The following is a 15,033-nucleotide window of genomic DNA, read 5'->3' on the forward strand; positions in this document are numbered from 1 at the left end:
TAAACGACGGAACTATCGTGATGTATAGTAGAATGAGAAAGGTGAAAAGATGATTTGGCTTTCTCGTGAAGATATATGAATTATGATAATACTCCCAAAAGTGATGTCGACTAAATGTAACTTTTAGAATAGATGAGTAAGTTCGGGCTTGGGCTTAAGTCATTTTAACAGACTAGCTCTCCAAATAGATGAATTCTACATAGAGTAAGCCCACCTTAGGCCCAAGCTCAGATGACTAACTCCCTATCAATTAGAACAGAAGATGGGCAGAGGACAAGCCAAGATTATGCATACTTGTGTTCCCAAGTATCAAATAGATCAAACCGAAACACTTAAACAGGAACAAAACGAAATGCTGAATCCACAGCTTATATTACGATAAAAGAAACAACAGTTTCATTATTCATCAATATCATCAAGCTTCAGTTTTGAAAAGAAAAAAAAAAGAAAAGGTTTTCCTTTAGATCAATAAATAATATCAATCCAGGAGATTCAGGAAAATAAGAAATAACAAGACATGCAATCTTCATTCAGTCTGTTCACCATCGCAGAAACCAACATCTGCATATTCATAAACAAAACCAAGAGACCACCCCATTCATCATTACAAAACTGATAATATGATAACAACTTCAATACATAAATAAAATTAAGATTATCAACGAGACCATCATAGTTATCACTCCACATCCATCCAACCATCTAACAACCAAACAAAAAAAAGAGATCAACCGTTCATTACAGAACTGCCCAAAGAACCTAAACTAATCAATAATCATCAACATTAGCACATCTCAATCAGAACAAAAGATGAAACCTTTTATAATCAAAGCAATCAACTGAAACATTTTCTTATAAATTAAAAAAAAAAAATCAAACTTTGACTCTAAAAATCTATTCTTTCACAGACAAAACGATTATTACTCATTAATCAAAACAGAACCTGGAGATCAATGGCCACCGTGCTCCTTGGCATGCTGCTGGTGCTCGAGATGGCGACGCTCGTTAGGGAGAGCGACGAGGTAAGAGAAAGCCATGCCTCCGAAGCAGATGTGGAGGAGAGGTTGGACGGAGCTGGTCTGGATGTATTTGTCGTTGTAGTTATCGAGACCTTTCTTCACATACGTCTTCACGGACTGCGTCGAAAACGAAGATTTGATGTAGGAAGGAAGCTCCTTCACCTTCTTGCCTTTGATCTCGCTGTATACTCTCCTCATCGCCATTTTCGATCTCGATTCGTTGGTTTGCGCTCACGAGTAGGGAGAGATATGTAAGAAAAAAGAATTAACCCTAATCCACGAATTGGGGATCGAGAGAGACAAAGCTGACAATAAACTGAATGAGTTTCGGTTTGGTTTTTGTTTTGGTTTTGGTTTTATTCGGTTTTACTACTTGCTAATTCTACTGGTTTCTTCGTTTTGTTTTGTCCGTTTGTCCGGTTAGCTCGGTTGTAATGTAAACTGATTGTTAGGTACTGGTTTGTTCGGTTATGAATGATAAACCGGAGACAATCTAATCTATTAAAAGTGAAGTACAAAAAAGAAATAACCCTTAATTTTCCTCAATAATTACCAATCTATGCTATTGCCTTAAATACCGTCGTTTTATAACTTTACTAATGATGAAATTAAACTTAAACCTAATATGGTTCTTTTCTTTGTCTTCCGTCGTTTGCTGAATTCCCTTTTGGAAGGTAAAGTCGTCACGAAGCTTTTGTTCCGTCCGATCACAATTGCCAAGTAGGTGAGCCACATCAGACTGAAAGGTGATTATCTCAAGGATTGCTCCAAGGCTTTCACGATTGTTACTGTTATCAACATGTTTCTTCTCTCTGGGTTTTTGTTTTTGATTTTGTTAGCATGTCTTGAGCCTGTCTGTTTCTCCAGTTAAGCAAAGTAACATTAAAGGTTCTTCTCAATTTTGCTTTTGCTTTTCTATGTTAAAAATGTTTTGTTTTTGTACGGTTCTTTTGTAAAATCTTTGGTGATTAGTTGGGCATATGGGATAAAGCTCAGATACTTCGGCTCTTGTGTTTTCTGGTTTACTTTACTAAAGATAGTCACCGTACCTGTTCATGTGTTATTTGAATATTGTATCTTTTGTCCTTATTGTTTTTCCTATATTTTCTTCATCAATCATGTCAAAATGTTCCTTTTTGAGGTACATCCATTGAGATGCATATAATCAATAGATGGGGTTGTTCTTATTTTTGTCTAATAGAGAAGCTTTTGATCTAATATCTTCAAGTATTTTATCCACCGTTTCCGGTATCAGCATGAGAAAAAAAATATTTTTTTTGGATGGTAGAGCTTTGAAAAGATTGTATCATTGCTCAGGGAAGGATGGTTCTCATTTAACCAGGTTTATGGTTACTTCGCACCTACACATATCATATTACTTACATGTAGTTCTTGCTGAGTGGCTATAGTGGGGAAGATTAGATCTCTCTTATGTGTGTTTATAGTGCTTTTCCAGATTTTCTGAAGAGTTCACACATAAAAAATGGGTTTGGTTCTTAGTTTTTTTCTGACTTATTTTTTTCTTATGCAGTGGTTGTTATGTATGTCTTCAACTATTCTTCAAGCCTTTTCCAGTGATCATAACGATCACTGGCCTTATTGAAGTACGATCTAACCTTAGTAGACCACAAATTTGTAATTTATAAAGAGTTAAGCTTTTACTCAGTCTCTCTTTCTTTTGCTCATGTTTGTGAATTTCGCAGAAAATGTAATCTCAAAACTATAACTTTTGAAACTTAATAAATCTATATATTATCAGGTTTATGAAATATTAGAGAATATAATATTTAGCTCCCATAAATTACTAAATAAAAATATAATATATAAACAAATTCAAAACACATATTTTTGTGACTATTAGCTTTCTACAATAAAAGAAAAACACAATCTCATAGTTTATAAATGAAGATTAATCACATTGAACAAGACACACCAAAGTGAAACTTGAAAAACATATTAATCTACAATACAATAAGTATAAACAATTAAATTTATCAAATTTTCAAAAGTTAAAAACATATGATTACAAAGAACAAACATCCGCGCGGACGCGCGGGTCAAAATCTAGTTGTTGATTATTAGAGCATTTCCAACTTTTTTTCAATAGGAATGTTATACATTCGAGCAAAAAGACCTTTTTATAAATATGAATGTTAAATTATATCATTCGAGCAAAAATCACCAACTATTTTATTTTATTTTATTATAAATAAAAGTGAAATAGCAATTTTTCTACAAACTATAACAAATTTATTATATACTGTAATCATGTTCTAGAGTTAGCTCTATATAATAGAGTTTCACTACAGATGGATTCAGAATAGTCTAACTCTTTAAGTGTTATATTTAAATCACTATTGTCACTACCGGATGATTAGTATATCCTCTTGCAACCATCACCCATCGTTAATAATATTCAACACCAATGCAGATTCATCATATCTCTTCATATTGCTATATTTTGTGAAGAATTAAAATCTCAAAATTGTAAATTCATATCAGCCATGACTCATGTAAAATGCACTTGAAAACATACTACAGCTTTTGCATTGCCCAACTACAAAACTAGTTTACATGATCCAACTACTACTAACATTAAAATGCCCATCTTATTCTTCTATGCATAAATAAATTAAAATAAAACCTCAAACACTCCAACAATCTTCATTCACCATATTTTATTGACCTAAAAGAAACTTAGGGCTTCTTCCACTTTCTTTCATGGCAAGCAACAAACACCTCCCTCTTCTCCTTCTCCTCATCATCACCACTACATCCTCCACTTCGCTTGCATTCGATCAAAACAAACTCGTACTCAAAATCATAGACGCAATGATCTCCGGGGGGAGTTTCGAAGATTGGAGCGAAGCTTTCCTCGCAACAAACGACGAGATACACGGTCAAGTTCTCACTTCAACACTCTTCCTTCCCAAAACATCCGTCGAAGGAATCAACGCCACTTCACCGCTCGTAGCTGCTTACCACATCGTCCCACAACTGCTTCACTTCCACAACATAAGCGTCATGGAGCCTCTCTCTCGCATCCCAACTCTTCTCTCTGGAAACTCCATCGTTGTAACCAACAACTCGGCTTCGGGTTTCACACTCGATGGTGTTCTTGTCTCGGAGCCAGATTTGTTTGTCTCTCCTTCCGTTGTTATCCATCGTATCGCTTCTCCATTTAACTTCTCTCGTTACGGTGGCGATGATATATAATTAAGTTACCCTCTTTATTAGATTTTTCCATTTTGTGTGTTCTTTCTATTTTGAGCATTTATAAAATTGGTTAAGAAAAGTTTTACATGGAATTTGTTTTGAGAAATACGTGGAAATTAATTAGCCTTTATGTTCCTCCATCTTATCTGCTTCACATGTCACAAACTCATCCATCCATTCGTAGGCCCATTAGAATACCTCGATGTAAATGAATTATACAATTGCTTTAACAATCATGTCATCACTGCCATGAACGTATCATCCAAGTTTGGGAGCACATGTTAATTATTATGTCAACGTTATCGATATCAAATTTGGTAAATGGTGTGCGCAGACATCAATGCATAAATTGTTAGCGTACTGTCCCACTACTTCTGGGTTAAACCAAACCAATTATTCAATTTGAATTGTAGTCAGATTCTCTGTTTTAGTACCAAAACAAAAAGCCAAAAACAAATAACTAGGTGAAAATTAGTTATTTTGAAAAGACAAGGAGTTTGTGTTCAAGATTAAATAATATGAGGTGACATGTCCGAATATAATTAGAGGAACTCATCTCCTGGGCGAGAATTGATCAAAAAGAAAGGAGAAGAAACACAATTTTAGCTTCGGCGTGTTAAACCTAGAGGTTTAATATTGTGTCTTTTCTTGTGGGCTTGATGTAGTTTTTATACTTAATTTGGTTTATAACTAGACCAAGTAATGAGGCCGAGGCTGGGGGAGAGAACCAAGGGAGGCAGGGTCAGCAACAGCAACAGCCTGCACATCAAAGGCAAGTTGTTGTACGGAGATTCGAGATCGCCTTTCAGCTTGACATTTTCCTAATACTCTAGCTCGCTGCTGTCACCTTTTTGTTCAACCAAGATGGATCAAGACAAAGGCTAGCTGTCCCTGTGATCTTCCAGCAAGTTAACGTGTGACAGATGTTACATTACCTTTGATTTCTGTCTTAGTGCTATGTGTAGCATCATACTCTGCTCTAAAAGGTCATTTCCACCTGAACCATGATGCCTTTCTCTTCTGTGGTGTTGAAGGACTCTTCTTCTCTTCCTCAGCGGTAAGAACTCTCCACTTCTCTTCCCAATAACTCTCTGGTGTAATTATCAGTGGAGGAGATACAGGCGAAGTAGAACGTCTTTGATCATTTTAGGGCTGATGCTCTGATCAAAGACGTTGTTTATAGTTAAAGCTGGTTGTCTCACATCTTCATCCAAAGCCAATGCTCGTAGCTTTCTACATTGTCTTCCTCGCACCAATCTTTTTATTTATGTGTGTTTGATCTAGTTGCTTGGTTTGAATTGCGAATTAAACCTCGAATAAACACCATTACAATAGTATCATCGTACAAACAATGCCTCTTCACAAATATTATTGCATGAAAGAACAGGTTTTAGTACGAAGAAAATAAATTAGAAGTTGTTAAGACAACTTGGATCATTATAAGCTGCGATTGCCGTTTGTATCTTTGTTTCTAATGTACTCCTCTCTTCTTCACCCACCTGCAATATTCAAACATTATAATTTAATATCCAGTTAAATCTTAAATATAATTTTTAAAGATTTAAAATAAATAACCATCATACTAATACAATATAGATTTCCTCTAATAGAAATTTGGAAGTCCAAACTCAGTTTAGGTTATTAAATTTAGGATGTTTATGCTTTTACAGAAAATCTCCATATGAGTTGACTATTATAATTTAATCTTCAAAATAATTCGATAAAGAAAACTATAAAACATACTGTACTATACTACAAGCATAAGTAATCGTAATAGTATAATTATTTTCCGTGGAAACAAAAAGGTGAATGACTGTATTATATGCTTTGAAAACGACAGATAAAGACAGGTCGGAAAATGAGATGATCCACTTTTTAGGAAAAATGATTGGAGTAATTTCACCAACTCTTCATTTCTCAATAGTCTACATTACTGTATTTTTAGCGTCTGATTATATTATTAAAGCTAAAATGTTATAAATGTGGGAGAACACAACACAATATTATGATATTCATTTTATTCAGTAAATATTCATATTTGTAGCAATTGTTTTTTCAACCTACAACATTCTTTTCAACTAGATGTAGCAAACATATATAAGAAGTACCAAAACCCAAAATACAAGAGTTTATAGACTAAAACACCCCATAATTTGGTTTTCTTTTTTATATAATTTTTTGTCAAGAAAGAATGATAACTTTTTTTCTAAAAAAAGAACGATAACAAAGGGGATATTACTAGGACCTTACGGACCATATATATTATAGCTTTGTAAAATAAATAAATAATAATGTTATACGTTACATTAGACATATCCGAAATCATCTTTGAAGTTAAAACACATGAAAAAATTGAAATATTTGGGTTTGTCAAAAAAAAAAAATTGACATATTTGGGAGTTACACAAGTGAATATTCTACCAAAAAAAAGCTGGCTATTATTATGTTTTTCTACCATCTACTATTTTTAGTTGATGAAAAATTAATGTAAGGTGTAATGTGGGAAAGCTTGAGCTATAGTAACACAACTTCTCTCTTAAAACAAATCCTCTGACCTCTCTCAAAAAGTAACTTCGCTGTGTCTATCGATTTCGGTCGACGGGTGGGTTTGTCGGTCCGGCTTGCGTTTTTCATGTTTTCTTTTTCACTTTCTGTTTAGCACGGCTCGAGTTTTCCCGATAGTTTTTTTACTCAGGCGGCGTTCTTATCTGTCAGAAGCCATCCGGCTTTGACTCTAGCATCATCGCTTCTCTTCTGGGGATGATGGCCGGCAGTAGGTGTTTGTTCTATAGAGTCTTGTTGACTCGGGTCCTGGATGAGCTCTCGATTTCTATCGAGTGAGGCTATCCGATTGAAGTGGTGGGGAGATGAAGATGGATGTGTTGCAGATGCATGCCGTTGAAGTGGTCCAGTGAAGCGTTGTATGGTTAGCGGTGTTTTCTCCGGAGTTAGGGCACCGATGAAATCCTATATATACCTTCAGTACAATCATTGGAGGTGAGTTCCATCGGTAAAGATGGCGAAGATGTTGATTCTCTGATTTGGATCTCGTGCGGTGCGGGGGAGCGGCGAACATAAGTTTCTCCGGCGTCTGACCTCCGATATGGTGAAAAGGAAACGCGTGTCTCGAACGGTGGATGGTTTGGACACGTGGGCGGTTACGCGAAGATATCAAACGCGTGGTTGATGTACACCGTTTTGGTTTATGGTTTGGGATAGGTCCATGTTTTCAATGCTCTTATATCGGACTTTGTTTTATGTAGTTGGACTTTGTGGCTTTTGTATCGGTTTGGGTTTGTTCCGTTTTTGGGATTTGTCTTTAGTAATAAAAATTTTAGTTGGCAAAAAAAATGTGGGAAAGCTCACGTGCGAAACAGTAAGAGGAAAGAGACAAATGTTTTTAGAAAGCGACAAATGTAAAAGCGTAGCGTATAAATAGCCACGTTTTTCAGTTGCTGGTGTAAGTTTTCGACGACGCGTTAAGCGACACGATGCACTTATGACTTTCACACACAAATTTGATTAAGGTAAGCTTTTGAGAGAATCTAACCCCCAGGAAAAAAAAGTCAATGAAAAATTCAAAAAGAAGTGATGGGCTCGAGGCCACCTCAATAATTGAAGCATTAGTTTATTGATTATGATATGAAATACTTAATCAAGATTGTTAAATAGTTGATACTTAAAGGTACAATAGTGTTGATTTAAGGGCCACTTAACGGAGACATGTGTGAACAAAGTGGTAATTAAATGGGTCCGTCTAAAGTTTTACCTTTGAATTTGATAGGGATTTCCCAAAAAGCTAGTTTGGATTGTTTTAACTTTTAACCATTTTTCTTTTGTACTAATCAATAAGAACAAACAATGATGAATCCACTTTTACTAAAGCATTTTTAGACTATTTAGTCATATGTTTTATTCACATAATTGATTGATTGATTGAAAGGACTTGTCTACGTGCCGTCAGGAGACATTTTTTTCTCCCAAATTACCAAAACGAAAAATATATTATGATTCTAAATTTTGTATAAATTAAATAAATATATATATATATCACTACAAGAAAACATATCAATTACAAGGGCCATATTCCTTGTTAATTCGTTGTAATAGGAAGTTTACAACGAATTAACAAGGAATAGCGTTTCGTTGTAAAACGTTCGTCGTAATGGAAGATTCGTTGTAACTTCCTTGTAACATTTACGACGAAATAAATTCGTCGTAAAGGCAAAAGAGAGGATTTCGTCGTAATTTCGTAGTTAGCTTTCGTCGTAAAAGACTAGTATAGTTTCCTTGTAAAATCGTCTTTAAATGCTTGTACATTTTACAACGAATTTACAAGTCCTTCCATGTTAAGTCCTTGTAATCTTTACAAGGAATTTACAAGTATTTTCTTGTAAATTCCTTGTAAAACTTATGAGGATTTTACAAGTATTTCCTTGTAAACTTCTTGTAACCATTACAAAGAATTTACATCTCATTGAGGTATTATTGTAATGTTATGAGATATTCAAAATTTAAATTATAAAATGAAATACTGGAAATTAAATTATTTTAAAGAAATTATATAAATGTCATAAAGTAATATTCAAATTTATAATGGAAACAATTTTTTAAAAAAATATAATGACGCCGTCGAAGTAGTTGTTGGGGACGTTCTTTCCCGGAGAATCTCGTACTTCATCCACGGGTTCTGTCTGGAAGAGTAGGACGAAGTCTCCCTTGCGACTTTGTTGATGAAGCTTGTTTCCACCGTCCATCCCTTCTTTTTAGGAGTCACTTTGAAAAAAAAATCATAGTAATTTAATTAATTATATAAAAATGATTAGAAAATAAAATATACTTTAATTTTTTTTAAAAAATAATCTAATCAGTCGTTTAAATACCACAACCTAATATTTTTATATATAATTTTGTTACCTAAATTTACCACATAAACTAACCACGTAAACTAATTACCTAAACTAATCACCTACTAATTAACTAAACTAACCACCTAAACTAATTACCTAAAACCTAAACTAATATTTTAAGAAGAAACATACCTTGAGAGGCTTAAGAGAGGAGTGGTTTGAGAGGAATGAATGAGGCATTCCTCATTCATGTTTCGAGTTATATAGAGAAACATCATTCCTTTTAAAGTCATCGTAATTTTACGAGGAATCTACCAGGCCCGCGTTTTTAGAGTTACAACGAATTTACAAGGAAACATTACAACGAATTTACAAGGAATTATTTACAACGAATTTACAAGGAAAGCATTACAACGGATTTACAAGGAAAGCATATTACGAGGAATTTACCAGGCCCGTGTTTTCAGTTACGACGAATTTACTAGGACTATATATGAAATCCCGAAAATCAAATCTCTAAGCTCCAAAATCAGTTATCTATATAACACTACCCTTTTACCCTTACGAGGAATCTACCAGGCCCGCGTTTTTACAGTTATAACGAATTTACAAGGAAACATTACAACGAATTTACAAGGAATTATTTACAACAAATTTACAAGGAAAGCATTACAACGGATTTACAAGGAAAATATATTACGAGGAATTTACCAGGCCCGTGTTTTCAGTTACGACAAATTTACTAGGACTATATATGAAATCCCGAAAATCAAATCCCTAAACCCCAAAATCAGTTATCTATATAACACTACCCTTTTACCCTTACGAGGAATCTACCAGGCCCGCGTTTTTAGAGTTACAACGAATTTACAAGGAAACATTACAACGAATTTACAAGGAATTATTTACAACGAATTTACAAGGAAAGCATTACAACGAATTTACAAGAAAAGCGTATTACGAGGAATCTACCAGGCCCGTGTTTTCAGTTACCACGAATTTACTAGGACTATATATGAAATCCCGAAAATCAAATCCCTAAACCCCAAAATCAGTTATCTATATAACACCACCCTTTTACCACATCATCCTCTTTATCCAATAAACCATAAACTCCAATTAAATCCTTAAAACCCAAAGCATAAGTATTATAATCAGACAACATAGAAATGCATTAAGTTTTAAACTGATTTATATACTAAAAACTGATTTATATATAACAAATTTACAAGGAAAGTATTACAACGAATTTACAAGGAAAGAATTACAACGAATTTACCATGTCCGCGTTTTTAGTTACAACGAATTTACAAGGAAGTATTGCAACGAATTTACAAGGAAACTTTTACAACGAATTTACAAGGAATGTATTACAACGAATTTACAAGGACACACGTATTACGAGGAATCTACCAGTCCCGTGTTCTCCATTACGACGAATTTACTAGGACTATATCTGAATCCCTGAAAATCAAATCCCTAAACCCCAAAGTCTATAACCTATAACATTATATCTTTTTTACCACATCCTCCTTTTTATCCCATTTTCTTTAAAATTCTAAACTCCAATTTAATCCTTAAAATCCAATGAATAGTTATTTTAACCAAACAACATACACATGAATTAAGTCTTAAAATGATTTATATATTTAAAACATATATTACATCATTCTAAATCATTCGAGATTTTATCAATATCAACAAAATATTGATCATCATTGTTTGCATTGAACTCGTCTTCACCTTCTATATTTATCATATCGTCGGAAACATTTTCATATTGATGGTTATCCGAATCAATAAGAGGGATGTCATCTGTTTGTTGTTCAAATACTTCGACTTCAATGATACAAGTTTCTTCTTGCAAATGTGATTCCAACAGTTATTCCTCCACGAGGTGTAACTTTGATAGCAATTAATCAAATTATTCTAGAATCTTCCAACCGAGGGAATTGAATGAAGTTAACTTGATCGGCTTGAGAATCCTTACAGCGAAATCAGTTTGGTAAAACACACTTGAAACATGTTTTCACCAAAAAAGATAATGTTAACATGTTTCATCGTAAAAGCCTTGTAAAGTTACAAGGACTTTACAACGAATTTTCTCTTTCCTCATAAACTCGATGTAAATTTACATGTAAATTACGATGAACTTTTTTCCTTGTAAATTTACTAGGACTTTACAACGAAACTCAGTTTCGTCGTAAAGTCGTAGTAATTTACTCGTACATTTACGAGGAATATAATTCCTTGTAATCTTTCCTTGTTATAGGCATGTTTTCTTGTAGTGTATATATTTCTACTAATATCTAAAAGTCTAAATAGTTTTTTTTTTTGAAACTTAAGTCTGAATAGTTTTGTGACCGAAAAAATGGACAACTATGTTTTTCTTGGTCGGTGAATTTTAAAGTCCTCAAGGGCCATCAGCTAGTTATATAGCTAATTAACATTTGAATATTTTCATAGACTGTTCTTAACTGATTATATAAGTATATTTTGATAAAAAAAAATATAACTTAATTCGATCACTGCAAAATAAGCGTATTGAACCAAAACAAGACATTTTTTAAAAATGTAATCCCGTTGTGTAGAGTTCAAACTTTAACCTCAAACAATGATATATGTTTCACTAATTTGTGCTAATTCACACGAAATTTAGAAAACCCACCAAATATACACATCTGAAAATGTCAAAAAAAGAAAGAGATAGAGACAGAGAGAAAGTTACCTGGAGGAACAAAGTGGTGGAGAGACGAGAGGAGAAGGAAGAGAAGTTAGTAGTGACAATGTTGAGATTCAAAGACTCCAACACCTTACAAAGCTGCAACATTGTTTCTCTCCTCTTGCTACATGTTATGCATACCACCACTGTCCTCTCTCCCATCCACGTCACCTTCATCTTTTCATTTTATGAAAGTCAAATTTACTATTTCTAAATATAGAAAACAAAAACATAACAAAGATGCATACTATACTTACTTCGAGAACTTCAATGAGGGATTGATTATGTACTCTAGCAATTGATGATCCAGAAGTATAATCCATCTGCCTGAACTTCTTTGATCTGGTTACATTATTGTATGAGGGATCTTGCTGCTGATTTTCCATGAAATTATTATTGATGCAATCGTAATCTCTTGTAGGATTTTCTACCAATATTGATTGTGATTCCAGCTCTCTGATCTCTGCTTCTAATCTTTTCTCTTGATCAATAAGTTTTTGCATATAGTCAATCGAATCTTTGACGATAGATGCCTTGTCCAACTGTGTATACAACGATAAAAAGAAACATAATTTAAGTAAACTCAAATCTGATCAATCACATTACAAGTACAGTATACAAAATATTATCTCTATTTCATATTAGTGTTATTCTAACAGTTTTTTTGTTCCACGAAAAGTGTCACTTTAAATTTTTAATTAGTTTAACTTTAAAATTAATTGCAAAGTGCATTGATCTTAAAAATAATTATATACTCTCTCTCTCTTATATTAAGTGTTTTTGTAGAAAAAAAAATTTTGTTGCAAAATAAATGTTGTTTTAGCATTTCAATGTAGAATTTATTGACTTTATTCTCCGCTTTACTTTTCTATTGGTTGAAATATGAGTAGGTATATGGGTAACGACGTTTTTATATTGAAAATATACAAAATTAAATGATTTTTAATCCGTGTGCAGAAGTGTAAAACAACACTTACCATGAAACAGATGGAGTATATCTCAAATATTATTGGTCAAACATATGTAATTAATACTCTCTTTGTTTCATATTAAGTGTCGTTTAAAACATGTACACACAGATTAAGAAATTATTTAATTTTTCAAATTTTCTATATAAAACGTCATTATCCATGCACTTATTCATATTTCAAACAATAAAAAAATACATTGTAGAGTAAAATTAATAAATTTTACATAATTTCTCAATTAAATTGAATTTTGTTTTTAAAATTTCCACACGTACAAAAATAACAGTTGGGGAAATAAAGTTTTAAACTTTTAACAGAGTTCTTTAAACTTTGAAGTTTAGAAATTTGTGTTTTTCTTTCTTTTCTAATTTAATTTTTTCTTTTATTTTTAATAACAAGATACTCATCATGTCTTTGGAGCTGCTCTTAGGCCATTTGGTTGAGAAACTCTCTTGGTTTTTCAACACAAACTTTTATACATAGATTAACTTTTCAAAATTTGTATCAGAAAAAATTATATGAGAGATTTTTTCATTTTCTCTCTTATTTTTTCTAATCTTTTATTATTATTTGTTCTTAATAGACACTTTGAGATATCCATGGATACATATGCCCTTACGAAATCATATTTTAGTTTCGGTTGATACGGTTGTAGAGGATCATGATCTGGTTTAATTGTATTGAATATGTCAACGGTTATGTTTCCTATAAAAGAAAGAAGAGAAAAGTTCACTACATTATTTAATTTGTATTGACCCAAGAAAATATTTGCTGGTGACGAAACTTATCATTAAATTATTTGATTTAAAATAAAAAATAAAATAAAAGAGAGTTGAATTAATACGACAGCCATTAATGGAATGAATCACACCTTGGTTATGTTGGGAACGACTGATCGGAGAGCGAAGAGTCTCTGGTTAAGCTTTTGCCGTCGGTTCCTCTCTGAGACAACGTTCTTTGAAGACGCCGGAGAAGTTGCTGCTCCGTCCGGCGAACTCGAGTCGCCGGAACCCGAGAACGCTTCTTCCAACGGCCAACTAAATCATTTAAACAACTCATGTATAACTAGATTTTGACCCGCGCTTGGAAGCGCGGAATATTTTACGATGAAAAATTTCACTAATAATATAACAAATATTTTGGTAATTTTAAAGAGTGTATTTAGAATATTTTTGCATTTAAATTTAGTGTTTTTTAATTCAACCCGATTGTGATTATACCGGTTAATCCGGAGATCTGACAATTCAATTTAGGTTTTTAAAATATTCATACTAAAAAAAATATCATTAAAATCCGAGACTAACCGATTGAACTGTTGGATGACCGATATGTAATCTAATTTGATTTAAATTATAATAGTTTCATAATTTGTAATCTTATAATCCAAATTTTAAAGTTTATTATTTTGCAATTTATGAAATTATGACGTTTCTACAAAATTTTAAAGAGAAAATGATAGATATAAAATAACTAAGATTAATTATTGTATTGTTTGGAAACATTGATAGTAGTATAAAAAATATATTGTTTGGAAACATTGATAGTAGTATAAAGAAATAAGTATATTGTTTGGAAACATGGATAATAGTATAAAGAAAGGAATATTAATGATTTAATGTAGGTTTAACTATAAAGTATAAAAGTGTATTTAATTTAAAAACTTACAAAATAAATGTTAAGTCCAACAGAATGTTTCTGTTTTAATAAGATAGATGACCAAAAAACAACAACAAAAAGAAAAGAAAAAGATACTGCTATGTTCTAAAAGTACCTGTCGAATTCGAGTTCTTGATTCTGGAAGAACATTGTGGTTTCCCAATAATTCTTGTACTCATCTTCAAGATTTTCCATTTTTGAACACACAGAAAAAAAAAGCAAAAACGATGCTTTCTTGAAACGGAAGGTTTCTTTTGCTCTTTTCTCTGTCTTTCGAGTGTACTGTCTCCAAATAAGTGTGGGCCGAGAGGCTTTTATAGACAAAAGACTCCGATAGAGAAAGTGAGATGGTACAGGTTTCAGGCACGTGGGATATGTAGGAATAGGATCTCCTGAATTAATATGCGATCTTGGCCGTTCAATTCGGAGATCTAAAGATGATTTATCTTGTCCCAAAAAAACAAGAGACACTGTTTTTTCTTGGGCAAATAGAGACACTGCCACACTGGTACCTTTCTCTTTCACTTAAAAAGCGAGTCATATATGGGGTTTCTTACAAAATAGTACAACTATAAATTTAAGGTATATCGCTAGAATGTTTC

At 32.9% G+C, this 15,033-nt stretch overlaps 3 protein-coding genes across 3 annotated transcripts; 1 reads left to right on the top strand and 2 right to left on the bottom strand.

Moving 5' to 3' along the window:
* Window positions 1-339: 339 nt before the first annotated feature.
* Window positions 340-1,330, bottom strand: LOC108849508 (uncharacterized). The gene is made up of 2 exons (XM_018623064.2): window positions 944-1,330; window positions 340-561 (listed from the first exon to the last, which is right to left on the bottom strand). Exon 1 carries the CDS (start codon window positions 1,221-1,223, stop codon window positions 951-953), a length of 273 nt encoding a protein of 90 aa, XP_018478566.1. The 5' UTR covers window positions 1,224-1,330; the 3' UTR covers window positions 340-561; window positions 944-950.
* A 2,236-nt stretch (window positions 1,331-3,566) lies between these two features.
* Window positions 3,567-4,337, top strand: LOC108852876 (uncharacterized). Its single transcript, XM_018626350.2, has one exon. The coding sequence runs from the start codon at window positions 3,741-3,743 to the stop codon at window positions 4,233-4,235; it is 495 nt and encodes a 164-aa protein (XP_018481852.2). The 5' UTR covers window positions 3,567-3,740; the 3' UTR covers window positions 4,236-4,337.
* A 1,196-nt stretch (window positions 4,338-5,533) lies between these two features.
* Window positions 5,534-14,718, bottom strand: LOC130510771 (transcription factor bHLH27-like). The gene is made up of 5 exons (XM_057007398.1): window positions 14,547-14,718; window positions 13,647-13,812; window positions 12,065-12,349; window positions 11,814-11,984; window positions 5,534-5,734 (listed from the first exon to the last, which is right to left on the bottom strand). Exons 1-5 carry the CDS (start codon window positions 14,624-14,626, stop codon window positions 5,645-5,647), a joined length of 792 nt encoding a protein of 263 aa, XP_056863378.1. The 5' UTR covers window positions 14,627-14,718; the 3' UTR covers window positions 5,534-5,644.
* Between the last annotated feature and the right edge of the window lie 315 nt (window positions 14,719-15,033).

The sequence above is a fragment of the Raphanus sativus genome, chromosome 4 (assembly GCF_000801105.2).
Source record: "Raphanus sativus cultivar WK10039 chromosome 4, ASM80110v3, whole genome shotgun sequence".
Classification (NCBI taxonomy): domain Eukaryota; kingdom Viridiplantae; phylum Streptophyta; class Magnoliopsida; order Brassicales; family Brassicaceae; genus Raphanus; species Raphanus sativus.

Coding starts and splice junctions, on each gene's coding strand:
- LOC108849508 (XM_018623064.2), bottom strand. CDS start 1,223: ATGGCGATGAGGAGAGTATACAGCGAGATCAAAGGCAAGAAGGTGAAG.
- LOC108852876 (XM_018626350.2), top strand. CDS start 3,741: ATGGCAAGCAACAAACACCTCCCTCTTCTCCTTCTCCTCATCATCACC.
- LOC130510771 (XM_057007398.1), bottom strand. CDS start 14,626: ATGGAAAATCTTGAAGATGAGTACAAGAATTATTGGGAAACCACAATG. Junction 13,813..14,546: donor CAAGAACTCGAATTCGACAG/GTACTTTTAGAA, acceptor TAAATGATTTAG/TTGGCCGTTGGAAGAAGCGT. Junction 12,350..13,646: donor TCGTTCCCAACATAACCAAG/GTGTGATTCATT, acceptor TTGTATACACAG/TTGGACAAGGCATCTATCGT.